At 36.1% G+C, this 20,377-nt stretch overlaps 1 protein-coding gene across 2 annotated transcripts in view; it reads left to right on the top strand.

The window, feature by feature from the left end:
* Nucleotides 1-20,377, top strand: part of POF1B (POF1B actin binding protein) — a 103,662-nt gene that overhangs the window by 74,232 nt on the left and 9,053 nt on the right. For both annotated transcript variants that reach the window (XM_004064460.5, XM_019019018.4), the window contains exons 12-15: nucleotides 237-389; nucleotides 660-779; nucleotides 2,103-2,231; nucleotides 3,086-3,168. In XM_004064460.5, coding sequence (XP_004064508.2) covers nucleotides 237-389; nucleotides 660-779; nucleotides 2,103-2,231; nucleotides 3,086-3,168 — 485 coding nt within the window. The remainder of the gene's footprint in view (nucleotides 1-236; nucleotides 390-659; nucleotides 780-2,102; nucleotides 2,232-3,085; nucleotides 3,169-20,377) is intronic.

The raw sequence follows: 20,377 nt of genomic DNA, 5'->3' as shown, positions 1-20,377 counted from the left end.
GACATTATAAATTCATCTAGTCATGATTCCCTCTCTCACAAAATAGACAAGTGAGACTAGAGGCAACACTATAATATCTTACATGGGTGACTTAATGTACCATCTAAGACCCAGAGTATAAGAAAACTGGGCATAGGAAAATATTTACTTGATTCAATTGAATGAATCAATAAAAAGAACACTCCCTCACCAAAAACAAAATGCATTTGTCTTATGTACTTGTGTCTTCTTTACAGCAAGGACTTCAAGACTCAAGTTCAAAATGCCAGGCATTGGAAGAAAACAATCTCTCTCTTCGACATACACTATCAGACATGGAATACAGACTAAAAGAACTGGAATATTGTAAACGTAATTTAGAGCAAGAGAATCAAAACCTTAGAATGCAGGTATTAAAACTTCCTTTTAAATATACAGTATTACCTTAGTTACATCACTGTAATCCTAGCATTTAGAAAACATATGGACTGCTTTCCCTCACATACTGTTAGATCTTAATCACTGACATTTGAGCTTTATAATGCAGTTCCTGAAAATCACTTTCATTATTTCAATGTCTTATTTAATCATGTGGTTTTCATCTAATAACAATCCTTGTAACATAACATGTATTTTCTTCAAAACAATCCAATTACAGATAGTTATTTTGCCTTCTGTAGGTTTCTGAGACTTGCACAGGCCCAATGCTGCAGGCTAAAATGGATGAGATTGGCAACCACTACACGGAGATGGTAAAAAACTTGAGAATGGAAAAAGATAGAGAGATCTGCAGACTGAGGGTATGTTGATCCTACATTGCATAAATACACAGGTCAGCACAAACTTTCTAGCAAGATAATGATGGCTTCAAGTTTAAAGCTACCAGAAAAAATTAGCTGAGGGTAGAGTTTTAGAAATATGTCATGTATTCATTTGTTTTAAATACATTACTGTATCTAAAATATAACTGTTAAATGATTTTCTAATTTAGCTTAATTTCTTCCAGGAAAGTAAAAGAAGATATTCATTTCGGTGTTTTGGTTTTGGTTTTTATTAATTTATTTTTTGGGATAGATGGAGGACTCTTCATGATCTTGCCTAAAGCATGCTTATGTAGGCAAAAGCAATATATGAAATTACTCAACAGAGCCACAGTTAGATTTGTAAAAATTCTCACTTAATTTCGAGGGATGATGAATAGCAAGGACTTTGTCAAGCATGAGGAGGAAAACAGTGTTAAGTTTTAGGTACCTATAGTTGACATCAAAATTAAGGTGATATTTATAAGTATATATTGCCTTATCTTGTAATTCTAGGTTGAATTTACTTAATCTAACCCTTATTTTACTGATTCCTAAAGGTAGTAAAATATACTTAAATATTTTAATAAACAAAATAATCACAAATTTGTCTCTCCAAACATCACTGTATAATTTTTACCAAAAATCAAAATGAAACAAAATATAATTTGTTTTAAAAACCTACCAATACTCCTAGCAGATTTCCTCCACTGATTTCTTTTCCATTCCAACATTACTAATAGCACTTCTACCTAAGCTACACACATATGAGGTAAAGAGGGAAATGGACAAGATTTGTAGTCAGAAGACCTGTTTTGGAGTTGCAGCTATGTTACTGCATGACTGTGTCATTTAACCTCTCTGGAGCCCATTATCTGTTTTGTAAATGAAGATTATAATAATGCTTATTTCATGGGACTGCTGTGAGAACTGAGATAATTCATGCAGGAGGAATATTTTGTGAACTGAAAATCAGAATATAATAGTAGTAATTTGTTATTGCTATTTCCTTAATTATTATTTCAAGGACTCTAAAGTGCCTGTTTTCTTAGCTTTACTTTAAATTCTGTGGCCTAAGACTGTTACGTAGATAATGTTTAGTCCTACATAGCAAAGACACCTTAAAAAAAGGAGAAATTTGTAATTGGCATTTCATTTCATATTACATACTCATGAAATTCTTCGAACGTTTATGACTATTGGTATTTTACTTTCATTTCATAACTAACTGTGTGAGTTTGTGTCACTTAACCTCCTTGGAACTCAGTTACACATTTTCTATATGAAGATTATAATAATATTTATTCCTTTTTAAATCCTTAGTCCCAATTAAACCAGTACCATAAAGATGTTTCAAAGAGAGAAGGAAGTTGTAGTGACTTCCAATTTAAGCTTCATGAACTGACAAGCTTGCTGGAAGAGAAGGATTCCCTCATAAAGCGTCAGTCAGAGGTATAAAAGGAAGGGGTGGGGATGGAGAAAAGTAATACAACTTAGTACTGTAGTACTGTAGGATAAATACTTCCCATGGACTAGAAAAGGACACATATCCAAGAGTCACTTTATTTAATGAAATAAAATGTAGGTGCAAGTGAGGAAGTAGAATATACATATTTCAGGAGAAACAATTCAAATGAAAGTTACAATTGAAGCAAAAAATAAGTGCTGTTATACATTTAATATTTTTAAGACATTGATTTTATATTTCATTAGCAGTGAAATTCCCAGTAGACTGTGACCTCCTTACTACATTATGAGCTGCTTCATTAAAGCATGTGTTATATTCCTCCTTGTATCTGTAGCATGTAGCCCATGACCTGGCATTCAGTAGGTACTGAAGGAATTGTCAAAAATTATGGGTAATATTGTATTGCTGTTATGGAGCAAATGGTGCTTGTAGTAACATTCATTGATAAACTCTCTCTTAAGAAACTATATCTGCTTATATATTGAAGTTTCAATACTTTTCTTCTATGGATATACTTTTCAGGCTTTTCAGAGCAAAAACTTTCACATCCTCATCCTGAGAACCACGCCCATTCAATCTCAAGTTATCCTCCAAATTTAGATATCCTGTATCACTTGCAGGTTCCTGCACCGGCATATAATGTAACTTATTAGGTACTGTGAAGCAACACTAGGTGATATTCAACAAGTGGGATTAGAACATTATTACGTCAAGGCTAAAAAGGGGTAAAAGGGAGGGGGTATAATCATTGTTAGTAACCCTTCTAAATGATTAAATATATTTATTATCTCATGTTTCTACTTTCCATCAAATGATTATATTATCTTTTATTTGTAAGGAACTCTCAAAGTTGCGGCAAGAAATATATTCCTCTCATAACCAACCCTCCACTGGTGGAAGGACTACTATTACCACTAAAAAGTAATGTACTTTTAAATGAAATTTGAATATAAAAATTATGATCATATAATCCAAGTTATTTTATGTTTAATTGGTATATACAAGCTAGACAGAGTTTGGTGTTTTCTGCTGGCCAATTATTCTACTGAAGAATGAATATTCACAAAAAGACATCACTATTGTGGTCAAAAAAATCCTGAAGCACATCTTTCCTGAATTTACAATATATTAATTACCTTGGAAGTGAAAAACAAATAATTGTTTTTTTAACCAACCACATTAGTTAGGACTCTTTCTGTTTCATGTGACAAGAGACCCAATGTAAACTGGGACTTTTTAAATTCACTTAAATGGGGTTACTTGGTATCCAGATGGATTTGTGTGTTCAAAATATGCCTTTATAAATATGTCTTTCTTTATATCTTGGCTCTGCTCTTTCCTGTGTAGACATCTTAATCAGGTAAGGTCTACCCTCATGGTAGCAATATGACCACAAATTACATTCCAGCCATTTAGCAAAACCAAATATAAAGTAATTATGAATAGCTTCAGCAGAAGTCTATTTTGGATATTTCATATAAATGAAATAATACAATATGTAGTCTTTTTTGTCTGGATTTTTCATTTTGCATAATGTTTGCAGGATGCAAGCATGATTTAGCATGAGTCAAGACTTCATTCCTTTTGGTTGCTAAATAATATCCAGTTGTATGGATATACATTTTATTTATTGATTAATCAGTTGGACATTTGAGTTGTTTTCAATTTTTGGCTATTGTGAATAATGCTGCTGTGAACGTCTGTGTACAAGTGTGTAAGGTACATGTATTCATTTCTTTTGAGTATATACCTAGGAGTGGAATTGATAGGTCACATGATAACTCTATGCTTAAGGAATTGCCATACTGTTTTCTAAAGCAAAAGCACCATCATACATTCCTAGTAGTGTATGAGGGTTCCACTTTCTCCCCATCCTCATTGCCATTTGTTATTGTTCATCTCTTGGATTATGGCCATCCTAGGTGGTGGAAAGTGGTATCCAATTGGAGTTTTGATTTGTATTCCCTAATAACTAATGTTTTTTAGCAATTTTATGTGCTTATTGGCCATTTATACATCTTGTTTGAAGAAATGTCCATTCAACTTTTTTTCCATTTTTTAAGTGGGTTGTCTTTTTATAGTTGAATTGCAAGAGATTTTCACATGTTCACAAGTCCCTTATCAGAGACAAGATTTGCAAATATTTTCATCAATTCCATGGGTTGTCTTTTCACTATCTTGAGAGTATAATATGCAGCATAAGTATTTAATATAGAAAAAAATCTAATTCATCTATATTTTTTCTTGCTTGTGCTTTTGGTATTATATACAAGAAACTGTTGACTAACCCAAGATCATAAATTTTAGATTCATAAGTATTTTGTCTTATATTAATATAAACTGTCTTCTGGTTACTAATTGTATGAAATATCTTTTTCTGTCCTTTCATTTTTGACCTATTTGTGTATTTGATTCTAAACTGTGACTCTTGTAAACCACACATAGTTGTATCTTTTTATACATTCTGCCAATCTCTGCTTTTAGCTGGAATATTTAATGCACTTACATTTAATGTAATTCATAAGTTAGAATTTACATTAGCTATTTTGCTATTTGTTTCTATGTCTTATGTTTTTTGTTCTTCTGTTCCTCCATTCCTGCCTTCTTCTGTGTAAAATATTTTCTACAGTAACATTTTAATTCCATTTTAGTTACTTTTACTATATTTTCTGAGTTTTTCCCCTTAGGTTTCCCCCAGAAATTTAATTAATATTTACCCGTATAGTTACCTTTACTGGTGATCTTTATTTCTTCAAATGGATTTGGGATGCTGTATAGAGTCCTTAAATTTCAGCCTGAAGGACTCCTTTAGTATTTCTTGTAGGACTCCCTTTAGTATTTCTTGTAGAACAGGTTTTGTAGTGACAAATTCTTTGGGTTTTTGCTTGTATGGGAATATATTGCTTTTCCTTCATTTTTGAAGAATGGTTTTGCTGGATAAAATAATTCTCAGCTGACAGTGTTTTTTTGTTACTTGGAATATGTCATCCCATTGCCTTCTGGCCTCTATAATTTCTGATGAGAAATCAGTTGATAATTTTTAATTGAGGATCCCCCTGACATGTTTCTTTTTTACTGCTTTCAAGATTATTTTTTTCTATGGCCCTTGACAGTTTATTATGTGTCAAGGTTTGGATCTCTTATTTTTCACTATTTGGCATTTGCTGAGCTTCCTTGCTGTGCAGATTGATATTTTTAATCAAATCTGGGAAGTTCTCAGACATTTCTTCAGCTATTATTCCTGCCACTTTCCTCCCTCTCCTTGTGGAGTCCCCATAAACAGAACAGAATGTTCTGTTTATGGTATCTCACAGTTATCTGAGGCTCTGTTTATTTTTCTTCATTCTTTTTTCTTTCTGTTCCTCAGAATAGATAAACTCAACGGAACTTCTTTGCAATTTGTTGATTCTTTCTTCCGTTTGCTTACATCGGCTGTTGAGAAATTTAAATCTAGTTATCTTTTTTACCTCAGAATTACTGTAGTTTCTCTTAAAAGTAATTTCTCTTTCTTTAATAATGTTCTTTATTCCGTAAGGCACAACTCTCATCCTTTCCTTTAGTTCTTTAGTTCTTTGAGCATACTTAAAATAGCCAATTTAAAGGCTATGTAAATGCAACATCTGGCTTCTTAATGGACAGTTTCAAGTGATTTTTTTCCATGATAGGCAATATTTTCTTGTTTCTTTGCATGTCTTATAATTTTTTATTGAAAACGTGACATTGAAAATAATATAATGTGGTAACTCTGGAAATTAGATACTCCCTCCTGCCAAGGTGTTCATTGTTGCTATTAATTGCTGTTGATGTTATTGTCTTTTGTTTAGTGGCTTTTCTGATTTAATTCTATAAAGTCTGTATTCTTTTCATATGTGGTCACTGAAGTCTCTGCTCATTTATCTTAGTGGTCAGTTAACATTTAAACAGAGGTTTCGTTACAAACATGAAACTAGTAAGTCTCCTAGTTTTCACTGAGAGGCTCTTTGTCTGTGTTTGGACACCTCTTCAATGTTCTGGTAGGCAATTTATAGCTCGTCCTTAGCCCCCAGTTCCTGCTTACACAGAGTTTTAAGGTTAGCCAGTACTGAGGGCTCAGGGTTTTCTCAGGTCTTTCCGTCACATGCATACAGCCTTGGGCATGTACAAAGCCCTACACATGCTTGTGGCTTTCTAGATTCCCAGGAACATATAACAAATTTTCAAAGCCAACTATGGACAATTTATTCCTCAGTTTTTCCTTTTATCACTTTTGGTCAATTTCTTGTCTGCCTGAACTATTATAGCCACCTCAGGTAGTTGTGATATTAAACAATTTCCACACACTATTTTCAACAAATGTTCCCAGGAAAAAGGATTTGCAAATTGGTTGAGCTACGAGTCAAGTTTTAAAAGGCATCCTTGCAAGTGGAGTTTTCCACAGAATCAACAGACAAATCAAACAATGACAATTATAATAACGACAATGTGGCTTTGAAGGAGCTCTAACCTTGTTTTGTCTTCTAGTTGCTGCCAGGATCCTGGGTTTTACCCAGATTGTTTTAAGGGTCGGGCGCGGTGGCTCACGCCTGTAATCCCAGCACTTTGGGAGGCCAAGGCGGATGGATCACGAGGTCAGGAGATTGAGACCATCCTGGCTAACATGGTGAAACCTCGTCTCTACTAAAAATACAAAAAAAAAAAATTAGCCAGGCGTGGTGGCGGGCACCTGTAGTCCCAGCTACTCGGGAGGCTGAGGCAGGAGAATGGTGTGAAAACAGGAGGCGGAGCTTGCAGTGAGCCAAGATCGCGCCACTGCACTACAGCCTGGGTGACTGAGCAAGACTCCGTCTCAAAAAAAAAAGATTGTTTTAAAATTCTATTGCATAGTTGGAGAGACAGAGATGAGAATAGAACAATTTCAAATGCCACAAATCTTGCTGATTTAGCTGTTTTTCCTAAATAAATGCTCTCTGATGGCTGTAAAAGTTTATTAATTTTGAGAGTCCTGATAAAGTTAATTTTGATTTTTTTTGGCCAGATTTCCTTTTTCTTTTATGGCATAGAGCATTTCTGGAGGTTGTTGTATATTTTCACTGACATCGTCTTCCATTGCTTCCTTAAGCATAGTTTTTTTTTTTAGTTCTTTGTATTCTCACTATGTTGCCCAGGCTGGCCTCAAATTCCTGGTCTCAAGCAACCATCCCATGATGACCTCTCAAAGTGTTGGGGTTACAGGCATGAGCCACTGAGCCCAGCCCTATAAACATATTTATTATAGCTACTTTGAAGTCTTTATCTTCTAAATACACCATCTGGTCCTCTTTGAAAGTAGTTTCTGGAGAGAGGGACAAGATGGCCAAGTAGACACATACAGGAAGTACTTCTCCCACCACAAAAGACCAAAATATCCAATAAACAAACTAGCAAATTCTCCACTATCTGTTTGTACTTCAAACAGATCTTTGGAGAGAAAACACTGAGATTTGATAGGTAACACAGATACGAAGGCTGAATAGGGAGAAAGCTGGGAAAACTGCATTGGTGTGCCAAGCACCAGGATTAGTTCCTGGTCCTGAACACCTCCTAAGGAATGGGTGAGTGAAGTGACAGCAGGGCAACCCACTCTCACCATGTACCTCTGGCATCCTAGCTACAAGAGATCTTACGACTCTTGCAGTCATTTCAGTTGTCAGGAGGATCTGCCCAAAGAATAGACAAAGACAGAGCTCTAGCCTGCATGGACCCCAGGGGGTTTTACATGTGGAGCAGCTGCAACAAAATGTGGCCATAGGCACCCATTCCCCCAAGGCTCTCTGGACACATCTGTTCTGCATGTCTTCCTGTCCACAATCCCTACAAGGCTCTTGCCTGGCTGATTCTGCAACTGTGTTCACACAGCACAGCCTCCACTGATTGGCCTGACAGTCTTGCCAGTGGCCCTGCTGGAGTGCTTTCCCCACAGCCTGGGAACACTTCAGCTCTCCTAGCACAACAGGTGCCTGATCCCAAGGAGGTAGAGGACAAAGCCACAGGCATGGTTCCAATGCCCCAAGGCTGCAGCACACACTCAGGAGTTCTGAGTTGAGATTTTTGCCAGAACTCAATCTGGGGAGGAGCCCCCAGTCTCAATACACTGAGTGTTAGGTGTGAGTTCATAGGCCAGTGCAGAAGCAGGGAACACCTCTGTCTCCAGGGCCTGTCCAGGAATGGTGAGGCCTGTCTGCTAGACAAAATCTCTGCCTGAGAGAGCCCCATGGCCTAGAACATCTAACAAATGAAATGTGGATGCAGTGCCAGTGATCAAGTGGGGCTACCCTAAGGCCTGGGAATGGACCTGGCTAGGGTGTCATCTCTCTCCCCTGGTCCCCACAGAGTACCACTGCAAATGTGCAGAAATATAAAAAAGCCACAGAGCAGAATAAGACTCTCTGCCAACCATTACTCATCTACTCGATCACTGCCCAAATTACAATACCAAAAGTATTCTGCCAATACACATTGCCTGTGAAACCCAAGGTAAGAATCTAGCCACAAATAAAGATCCCATACAGAGCCTTGGCCCTCTGGAAGCACCTAGAAACAAAGCTAATTAACTATACTCAACTTGCACAACAGTTAAACCCTAAAGGGAAATAAAGAATATCAAAACAAAAAGCCTCATAGAAATTACAGCAAATCCAAAACACAAAGGAGCACATGCCTGCTCAGATGAGAAAGAATCAGTGCTAGAACTCTGGCAATTCAAAAAGTCAGAGTTTCCCTTTATCTTCAAACAAGGCAACTCCTCTGCAATGGTTCTTAACCAAATTGAAATGACTTAAATGAAAGCCATAAAGTTCAGAATCTGGATGGCAAGGAAGCTGATCAAGATACAGGTAAAAGTTGAAACCCAATCCAAGGTATCCAGTAAAACTATCCAAAAGTAGAAAGAAGACAAAATAGCCACTTTAAGAAAGAACCAAATGGAACTTCTGGAATTGAAAAAATTACTACAAAAATTACCTAATACATTTTGAAGCATTAACAACAGAATAGTCCAAGCCAAGGAAAGAATCTTGGAGCTTGAAGACAGAATCTTATAATCAACTTAGACAAAAATAAAAAAAAATTAAATTGTGACAAAACCTCTGAGAAATATGGGATTATGTAACAAGACTAACCTAAAACTAATTGATATTCCTGACAGGAGAGAGAAGAAATAACTTGGAAAACATATTTGAGGATATGGTCCATGAAAATTTCCTCAATCTCATTAGAGAGGTTGACATGCAAATTCAAGAAATATAGAGAACCTATGTGAGATACTATACAAGACAAACATTCCAAAGACACATAGTCATCAGATTCACGAAGGTCAATGTGAAAGAAAAAATTGTTAAAGGCAACAAGAGAGAAGGCTCTAGTCACTTACAAAGGAAACCCCATCAGGCTAGAAGAAGACCTCTAGTCAGAAAACTTACAAGCCAGAAAAGATTGTGGTTCTATATTCAGCATTCTTAAAGAAAAGAAATTCCAACCAAGAATTTCATATCCCACCAAACTATGCTTCATAAGCAAAGGAGAAATAAACTTCCAAAGCAAGCAAACACTAAGGGAATTTATTATCACTAAACCAGCTATACAGGAGGTTCTTATGGAAATGATAAACATGGAAATGAAATAATTATATCTTCTACCATGAAAACACACTTAAGCACATATCCCACAGACACTATGAAACAACTACACAACCAAAGCTACACAACAAACAGCTAACAACAAGATGACATGATCAAAATCTTACGTATCGATACTAACCTTGAATGTAAAAAAGTCAAAATGCCCCACTTAAAAGACATAGAGTGGTAAGTTCAATAAAAAGACAAGACCCAACTGTCTGCTGTCTTCAAGAGACCCATCTCCCAGGCAGTGACACCCACAGACTCAAAGTAAAGGGATAGAGAAAGATCTATCATGCAAATAGCAAACAAAAAAAGAGCAGGGGTTACTCTTCTCATATCATATAAAACAGAGTTTAAACCCACAACAATCAAGAAAGACAAAGAAGGGCATTACATAATGATGATGGGTTCAATTCAACAAGAAAACTTAACTGTCCTAAATATGTATGCATCCAACATTGGAGCATAACATCTGCATACAAACAGATTTGTAAAAGAAGTTCTTTTGGACCTATGAAAAGACTTAGGCAACCACAAAATAACAATGGGAGACTGCAACACCCCACTGACAACATAAGAGAGATCACTGAGGCAGGAAACTGACAAAGGAATTTCGGGCTTAAATTTGACACTCAACCTACTGGACCTAATAGACATCAACAGAATCATCCACCCAACAACCACAAAACAGACTTTCACTGCACACAGAACATATTCTAATATTGAGCATATGCTTGACCATAAAGTAAGCCTCAATAAATTTTAAAAAATCAAAATTATACCAAGCGTATGCTCAGACCACAGTGCAATAAAAATAGAAATCAATACCAAGAAGATATCTCAAAACTGCACAATTACATGGAAATTAAACAACTTGCTCCCAAATGACTTTTGGGTGAACAACAAAATCAAGAAAGAAATAAAAAATAATTTCTTTGAAATTAATGAAAATAGAGAAATAACATATCAAAATATTTTGGGATGCATCCAAAGCAGTGTTAAGAGGAAGTTTACATCACTCAACACCTACAATAAAAGTTAGAAAGATCTCAAGTTAACAATCTAATATTGCATTGCACCTAACGGAACTAGAAAAACAAGAACAAACCAAATCCAAAGATAGCAGATGAAAATAAATAACTAAAATTAGAAAAAAACTGAATGAAATTGAGATGCAAAGTTCATACCAAAGATCAATGAAACCAAAAGTTGGTACTTCAAAAGAATAAAAAAGACCAATTGAACACTAGCTAGATTAACAAAGAAAAAGATAAGTTTCAACTAAGCATAATCAGAAATAAAAAAGATGGCTTTACAACCAATCCCACAGAAATACAAAAGGTCCTCAGACTATTATGAAAACCTCTATAACACAAATTGGAAAATCTAGAGGAAATGGATAAATTCATAAAAACACATACCCTTCCAAGACTGAACCAGGAAGAAAGTGAAAACTTGAACTGACAAATAATGAATTCTAAAATTGAATTAGTAATTAAAAAACTCCTACAAAACAACAACAGAAAAAGCCCAGGACCAGAAGGATTCACAGGTAAATACTACCAGACATACAAGGAAGAATTGCTATCAATCCTACCATAGCTATTCCAAAAATAGAGGAGGAAGGAGTCCTACTTAACTCATTCTATGAAGCCAGCATTATCCTGATACCAAAATCTGGCATAGACACAATGAAAAAAGAAAATTTCGTGCCAATAACCATGACGAACATAAACACGAAAATCATCAACAAAATACTTGCAAGCCCAATCCAGCAGCACAACAAAAAGTTAATTCACCACATTCAAGTAGGCTTTATTCCTGGGATTCAAGGTTGGTTCAACTTATGCAAATCAATAAATGTGATTCACCACATAAGCAGAATTGAAAACAAAAGAACATGTGATTATCTTAAGTGATGCAGAAATAGCTATCAATAAAGTCCAACATCCCTTCATGATAAAAACCCTCAAGAAACTAGGCATCAAAGAAACATACCTCAAAATAATAATAGCCATCTATGAGAAACCCACAGCCAATAGCAAGCTGAACACACAAAAGCTGGAAACATTCTTCTTCAGAACTGGAACAAGACAAAGATGTTCTCTCTAACCCTCCCATTCGACATAGTATGGGAAGTCCTAGCCAGAGCAATCAGACAAGAGCAAGAAATAAAAGGCATCCAATTAAGAAAAGAAGTCAAACTCTCTCTCCTTGCTGATAGGATTCTATACTTAGAAAAGACTAAAGACCACCAAAAGCCTCCTAGACCTAGTAAATGATTTCAGTAAAGTTTCAGAATACAAAACTAATGTAAAAATTCAGTAGCATTTTCTTTAATTCTTTTAAAATGTTCCTCTCCTCCTCCTTCTCCTTCTTCTTCTTCATTTTTTTTTTTTGACAGAGTCTTGCTCTGTCACCCAGACTGGAGTGCAGTGGCACAATCCTGGCTCACTGCAACCACTGATTCCCACATTCAAGCGATTCTTCTGCCTCAGCCTCCAGTGTAGCTGGGATTACAGGCATGCACCACCACTCCCGGCTAATTTTTTGTATTTTTAGTACAGACAGGGTTTCACCATGTTAGCCAGGCTGGTCTTGAACTCCTGACCTCAGGGTGATCTGCCCCTTGGCCTCCCAAAGTGCTGGGATTACAGACATGAGCCACCATGCCCGGCCTGTTTTTTTCTTCTTTAACTTTTATTTTATGTTCAGTGGTACAAGTGCAGATTTGCTACATAGGTAAACGAGTCACAGAGGTTTGTTGTACAGATTATTTTGTCACCCATGTACTAAGCTTAGTATCCATTAGTTATTCTTCCTGATCCTCTCCCTCCTCCCACCTTCCACCTTCTAAAAGGCCAAGTGTGTGTTGCTCCTCTCTACATGTCCATGTGTTCTCATCATTTATCTCCCACTTATAAGTGAGAACATGCAGTATTTGATTTTCTGGTCCTGTGTTAGTTTGCTAAGAATAATGGTCTCCAGCTCCATGCATGTCCCTGAAAAGGATATGATCTTGTTCTTTTTATGGGTGCATAGTATTCCATGGTGTACATGTACCATATTTTCTTTATCCAGCCTATCATTGATGGGCATTAGGTTGATTCCATGTCTGCTATTGTGAATAGTGCTGCAGTGAACATACGCATAAATGCATCTTTACAATTGAATGATTTATTTTGCTTTAGGTATATACCCAGTAATGAGATTGCTGTGTTGAATGGTATCTCTGTCTTTAGGTCTTTGAGGAATTGCCACACTTTCATAATGGCTGAACTAATTTACACACCTCCAACAGTGTATAAGTGTTCATTTTACTCCACAACCTCACCAGCATCTGTCATTTTTGACTTTTTAATAATAGTCAATCTGACTGCTGTGAGATGATATCTCATTGTGGTTTTCATTTGCATTTCTCTAATGATCAGTGATGTTGAGCTTTTTATCATATGCTTGTTGGCCACATATATGTCTTCTTTTGAAAAGTATCTGTTCATGTCCTTTGCTGACTTTTTTTTTTTACAGGGTTGTTTTTTTTCTTGTAAACTTGTTAAGTTCCTTACAGAAGCTGTATATTAGACCTTTGTCAGATGCATAGTTTGCAAAAACATTTTGCCCATTCTGTAGGTTGTCTGTTTACTCTGTTGACAGTTTCCTTTGCTGTGTCCAGGATTAATTCCTGGACACATACACCCTCCCAAGAGTGAACCAGGAAGAAATTTAATCCTTTAACAGACTAATAATGAGTTTTGAAATTGAGGCAGTAATAAATAGCCTGCCAAACAACAACAACAAAAAGGCCAGGACTAGGCAGATTCACAGCTGAATTCTACCAAATGTACAAAGAAGAGCTGGGACCATTCCTGCTGAAACTATTCCACAAGATAGAGGAAGAGGGACTCCTCCCTAGCTCGTTCTATGAGGCCAGCATCATCCTGATATCAAAACCTGGCAGAGATACAACAAAAAATGAAAACTTCAGGTCAATACCCTTGATGAACATCAATGCAAAAATCCTCAACAAATACTGGCAAACCAAATCCAGCAGCTCATCAAAAAGCTTATCCACCACAATCAAGTAGGCTTCATCCCTGGAATGCAAGGTTGGTTAGACATATACAAATTAATAACTGTGATTTATCACATAAACACAGCTAAAGACAAAAAACACATGATTATCTCAATAGATGCAGAAAAGGCTTTCTATAAAATTCAACACCCATTTATGTCAAAATCTCTCAATAAACTAGGTATGGAAGGAACATACCTCAAAATGGTAAGAGCCATGTGTGAAAAACCCACAGCCAACATCATACTGAATGGGCAAAAGCTGGAAGCATTCCCATTGAAAACCAGCACAAGAAAAGGATGCCCTCTCTCACCACTCCTACTGAACATAGTATTGAATGTTAGGTACATTCAAGTACTGAACAGGGCAATCAGGCAAGAGAAAGAAATAAAGGCATCCAAATAGGAAGAGAGGAAGTCAAACTATCCCTGTTTGCAGATGACATGATCCTATATCTAGAAAACTCCACAATCTCAGTCCAAAAGTTTCTTAAGCTGATAAACAACTTCAGCAAAGTCTCAGGATACAAAATCAATGTGCAAAAATCACTAGCATTCCTATCCACCAACAAAAGTCAAGCAGAGAGCGAAATCAGAAATGACCTCCTATTCACAATTGCCACAAAAAGGAATACAGCTAATTAGGGAGGTGAAAGATTTCTACAAGTAGAACTACAAAACACTGCTCAAAAAAAAATCAGAGATGACACAAAGAAATGGAAAATGATTCCATGCTTATGGATAGGAAGAATCAATATTGTTAAAATGACCATACTGCACAAAGCAATTTACAGATTCAATGCTATTTCCATTTAACTATCTTTGACATTCTTCACAGAACTACAAAAAAACTTTTGAAAATCATATGGAACGAAAAAAGAGCCTGTATAGCCAAGGCAATACAAAGCAAAAAGAACAAAGCTTGGGGGCATCACACTACTCAACTTTAATTTATACTACAGGGCTACACTAACCAAAACAGCATGGTACTGGTACAAGAACAGATACATAGACCAATGGAACAGAATAGAGAACCCAGAAATAAGGCCAGACACCTATAACAATCTGATCTTTGACCAAGCTTTCAAAAACAAGTAATGGGGAAAGAATTCCCTATCCAATAAATGGTGCCAGGATAACTGCCTAGCCATATGCAGAAGATTGAAACTGGACCCCTCGTTACACTATACGCAAAAATAAACTAAAGATGAACTAAAGACTTAAATGTAAACTCCAAAAGTATAAAATTCCTGGAAGACAATCTAGGCATTACCATCCAGGACATAGGCATGGGCAAAGATTTAATGACCAAGATGTGAAAAGCAACGGCAACAAAAGCGAAAATTGACAAATGATATCTAATTAAACCAAAGAGCTTCTGCTGAGCAAGAGAAAATATCAAGGGAGTAAACAGACAACCTACAAAATAGGAGAAAATATGCACAAACTCTGTATCTGACAAAGTTCTAATAGGCAGAATCTGTAAGGAACTTAAATCAACAAGCAAAAAATCATTAAAAAGTGGGCAATGGATATGAACATACACTTCTCAAATGAAGACATACAAGCAACCACCAAACATGAATAAAATGCTCATCATCACTAGTGATCAGAGAAATGAAAATTAAAACCACAATGAGATAACCATTTCACACCAGTTAGAATGGCTATTATTAAAAAGTCGATAAACAACAGATGCTGGTGAGGGTGCAGATCAAAGGGAATGCTAATGCACTGTTGGTAGGAATGTAAATTAGTTCAGCCACTGTGGAAAGCGGTTTTGAGATTCCTCAAAGAACTACGAGTTTACCATTTGACCCAGCATTCTCATTTCTGGGTATATACCCAAAGTAAAAAAAAGCATTCTACCCAAAGACACATGCACCTGCATGTTCATTGCAGCGTTATTTCAAAATAGCAAAAACATGGAATCAACCCACGTGCCCATCAACGTTGGACTGGATAAAGAAAAATGTGGTACATATACACCATGTAATACTGTGCAGCCATAAAAAAAATCATGTCTTTTGAAGCAAAATGGATGTAGCTGGAGGCCATAATCCTATATAAAACGAACAGAAGCAGAAAACCAGATAGTGCATTTTCTCACTTAAATGTGGGAGCTAAACATGGGATACTCATGGGCATAAAGATTGGAACAGTAGACACTGGGGACTACTGAAGGGTGGAGAGATGGCGGCAGGCAAGGGCTGAAAAACTATGGGTACCATGTTCACTACTTGGGTGATAGGATCATTCATACCACAAACCTCAGCATCATGTAAACCTTTGTAACAAACCTGCGCTTGTACTCCCTTATTCTGAAATTTAAGTTGAAAACTAAATAAAATACAAAAATTATTTTCTATTGCCTGCTTTCCTCCCTCCCTTTGTGTGTCAGCATTTCTTCTTTACTTGCAAGTTTTATAATTTTCTGTCGAAAATTAGACATTTTGAATAATATGCTGTAGCAACTCTGGATACCGATCCCTGTTCCCACACCCCCACCTCTTGCTAGGGGTTGTTTGCCTGATTATGTACTTAGTACTTTCCCTAAACTAATTCTTCAAAGTCTTTTGTTTTCTCCAAATTGTTTATCTTCTAATGTCCCTGTTCAGATTTTTTTATCTTGGTTTTTTGTTTTGGTTTTGGTTTTTTTGTTTGTTTGTTTTTTCCCTTCTGACTGAACCGGGATGCCCCCGGGCTTGAATAAGCCATCTAGTGGTAAAAAGTTGTGCTTATGACACCTTACCCAGTTATATTTTTACACTATTGGATATATGTGTGGCTTGGGAGCTGCCATCGCAGTTCAGGATATTTGCATTTCTTTGACCCACATTCAGCCAGAGACTAGTGTATTGGAAGCTCCCTCCGTGATTGCACATGAGCGCGTGCAGCCTTGGGCATGCACGCGGTTGTCCAGACTGCCATGTATGAACCTGATTTTATTTTTAGCTTGGTTTCCTAGGAATTGCCCCTGGACCAGAGCAACTTTTTGTTCAACAATTTGTTAGAGGTTACATTTAAGCCCCTTGCGCCAGTGAGTCATGTGACCTGTGTTGATGGTCCGTCCAGCTTGTGATATGCTTTCATTTCTTCCCCCACTTTCTGTTCTGCATGCGCCTGAGTGGTTGTGGCCTAGCACATGTGCATAGCTTTCTTGACTCCCATAAAGAGTCCCAGGAGGACTCTTTTTAGCCATCTCTTTCTCTATTTATCTTCAGGCTGCTCTGCCATTTTGCTTGTATTCTAGAGCCTCCAGCCTCCTCTTAATTGCTCTCCACCAAGTCCACCATTATTTTCAGCAACATTCTTAGATGTGGATTTTTACATTATCCGTTTCAAATGAAGTCAGTCCCATCACACAGAGCTGCATAGCATTTGTACTTACAGACTGCCTGTATTAGTTCGTTTTCAGGCTGCTGATAAACACATATCTGAAACTGAGAACAAAAAGAGGTTTAATTGAACTTAACAGTTCCACATAGCTGGGGAGGCCTCAGAATTATGGCGGGAGGTGAAAGGCACTTTTTAACATGGCGGTGGCAAGAGAAAATGAGAAAGATGCAAAAACGGAAACCCCTGATAAACCCATAAGATTTCATGAGACTTACTCACTATCAAGAGAATAGCATGGGAAAGACCAGCCCCTATGATTTGATTACCTCCCCCTGGTTCTCTCCCACAACACGTGGGAATTCCGGGAGATACAATTCAAGTTGAGATTTTGGTGGGGAGACAGCCAAACCATATCACTGCCTTTCAACCTGGGAAGAATCCCTGTGCCACTGCACCAGAACTGGGGCAGGTACCCACTTTTTCCAGTGACAATCTCTGTTCTGTCAGTGGGCATTGAGGGGAGGTGGCAGTCTGTGATCTCCTTGGCTTGCTCCTCTCATTGTAGAATCTCTGACCAAGGAGTATGTTGGATGGAGTTGATCAGGAACCCAATATTTTCAGCCTGCCATGTCTGGTATAGAGTTTCCATTCTACAAGTGGGGGACAGGGTAGAGGAAGAGAGTACGACTTCTCAACCACTCTTGCCCGAAACAGGAACTGAGGGGCAGGAGGTAGTTGGATGAAGCAGGTCATGGCTCAAATATCACAGACTTTCAATGTTCTTAACAAGGTTTAGTAGTTTTTCTTGAATATTTTTCTACTTGCTGTCCTCCCTTAAATGAGTTCCAGAGACTTTAAATGATTAATTTTTAAAAAATATGTAATTTTCACCAGTGAAATCATTGAATCATTGTTTTATTGTAGAGAGTGTCTGTCAAACTCCTTACTTCTCCATTCTTAAAATCCCAAACCCGAACATAAGTTTCTATTGTTTGTTTGATCTGTTAAAATGAAGAATTGTTGATTTTTGAATATTAAACCAAACTTTTGTTACTGGGATAAATTGTGCTGGATTAATGTAGTATCCTTTTTATATATTGCTAGATCCAATTTGCTAAAATTTTGTTAAGGATCTGACACCTGTATTCTACTAGTGATATTAGCCTATACATTTCTTTTCTCATGATGCCTCTGACTGCTTTTTCACCAGAGTAATGCTGACCTCATAGAATGAGTTGAGAAGTATGCCCTACTATTTTATATTTTGGAAGAGTTTATGTAAGATTGATATTATTTATTTGTTAATTTTTTGGTAGAGTTAACTAGTAAAGTCATCCTGGACTGGAGTTGACTTTGTGTGAAAGCATCTAATTGTAAATTCAATTTTAAAAATTGACCCATACTTATTCAGATTATCTATTGCTTCTTGAGTGAGCTTTTGTAGTTTGTGTCTCTTGAAGAATTTGTGCATTTCATCTAAATTGCCAAGTTTTTGGCATAAAATTGCCATAATATTTCTTTATTATTCTTTCAAAGACTATAGGACCTATAGGGATATCCCTTCTTTCTTTCTTGATATTGGTAAACTGTATGTTCTCTTTCTTTGCTAACCAGTCTGACTAGAGTTGTGTCAATTTTAGTGATATACTTGAAGAACCAGCTTTCAATTTAATTGATTTTCTTATACTGTTTCTCTCTTTCCTATTTCACTAATTTCTTCTCCTATCTTTGTTTTTTCTTATGTTATTTTCCACTTACTTTTCTGTTTCTTTTCCAGTTTCAAAACATGGAAACATAGGTCATTGATTTTAGACCATTCTTCTTTCGTAATATAAAATTTGAATGCTATAAATTTCTACTTAAGCACTATTTTACCTGCATCCCACAATTTTGATAAGTTATATTTTCATTTGCATTCAGTTCAAAATATTTTCTAATTTCCCTTTTAATTTGTACTTGGATCTACAGGTTTTTTAGATTTAAATTTTTTGGTTTCCACATATTTGGGGATTTCATCTATATATTTACTAATTTTCTTTCTACTTATATCAATTACCTTGAAAGGCGTGCCAAAATCTCCAACTCTGATTGTGGATTTGTTTATTTCTCCTTTCAGTTCTATCAGTATTTGCTTCATATATTTTGAATTTCTGCTGGGAGGGTACATAAACATTTAGGATTGTTATGTTTTATTGATGAATGAACATTTAGGACTGCTACATTTTGTTGATGAATTGACACCTTTATCATTATAAAATCACCCTTTATCTGCACTAATGCTTCTTATTCTGAAGGCTACTTCATCTGATATTTATATAACTACTCCAACTTTCTTTTGATTAGAAATTGCATGGTACATATGTTTCCATCCTTTTACTCTAATCTATTAGTTTGGTTGTATTTAAAGTGTTAAGGATTGTATGGTTTTTGTAAATAGCATGTGTAGTTGGGTCTTGAGTTTTTATCAAATTTAACAATCTTTGCTTTTTTAATTGAGTGTTTAGGCCATACATATCTATACGGATAGATTTAAATTTACTATCTTGCTATTTGTTTTCTATTTACCTCACATTTTCTTTCTTTCTCTTTTCCTCTCTTCTTTTGGATGAATTATTTCTTCATGTTTCATTTAACCTATTTTATTAGCTTATTAGGTATACTTCTTTCTTTTGATTGCTGTAGGGTTCATAATATTCTTCAAGTGATCACTGCCGACTTCCAATAATATTATATCCCATCACATGTAGCATAACAACTCTGTAATAATCAACTTCCATTTCCCCTTCATATGACTAATATGACTTTTACTATTTTTATCATATATACTTCTTTCACATATATTATTAGCCCCTAAATACATTATTGTTTTTGTTTTCAACAGCCAACTATCTTTTAAAGAAATGTTAACAATAAGAAAAACAATGTTGTAAATTTACCTACATATTTATCTTTTCTGGTGCTATGTATTACTTTGATCAAATTCAAATTTCTATCTTGTATCATTTTCCCTTTGCCTTAAAAACTTCTTTTAACATTTTTTATCATGCTTCTTTTCTGGTGAAGACTTCTTTTGGCCTTTTAAG

The sequence above is a fragment of the Gorilla gorilla genome, chromosome X (genome assembly GCF_029281585.2).
Source record: "Gorilla gorilla gorilla isolate KB3781 chromosome X, NHGRI_mGorGor1-v2.1_pri, whole genome shotgun sequence".
NCBI lineage: Eukaryota > Metazoa > Chordata > Mammalia > Primates > Hominidae > Gorilla > Gorilla gorilla.
The sequence above is the reverse complement of the archived record's forward strand: the minus strand, read 5'-3'. Positions and strand labels throughout refer to the sequence as shown.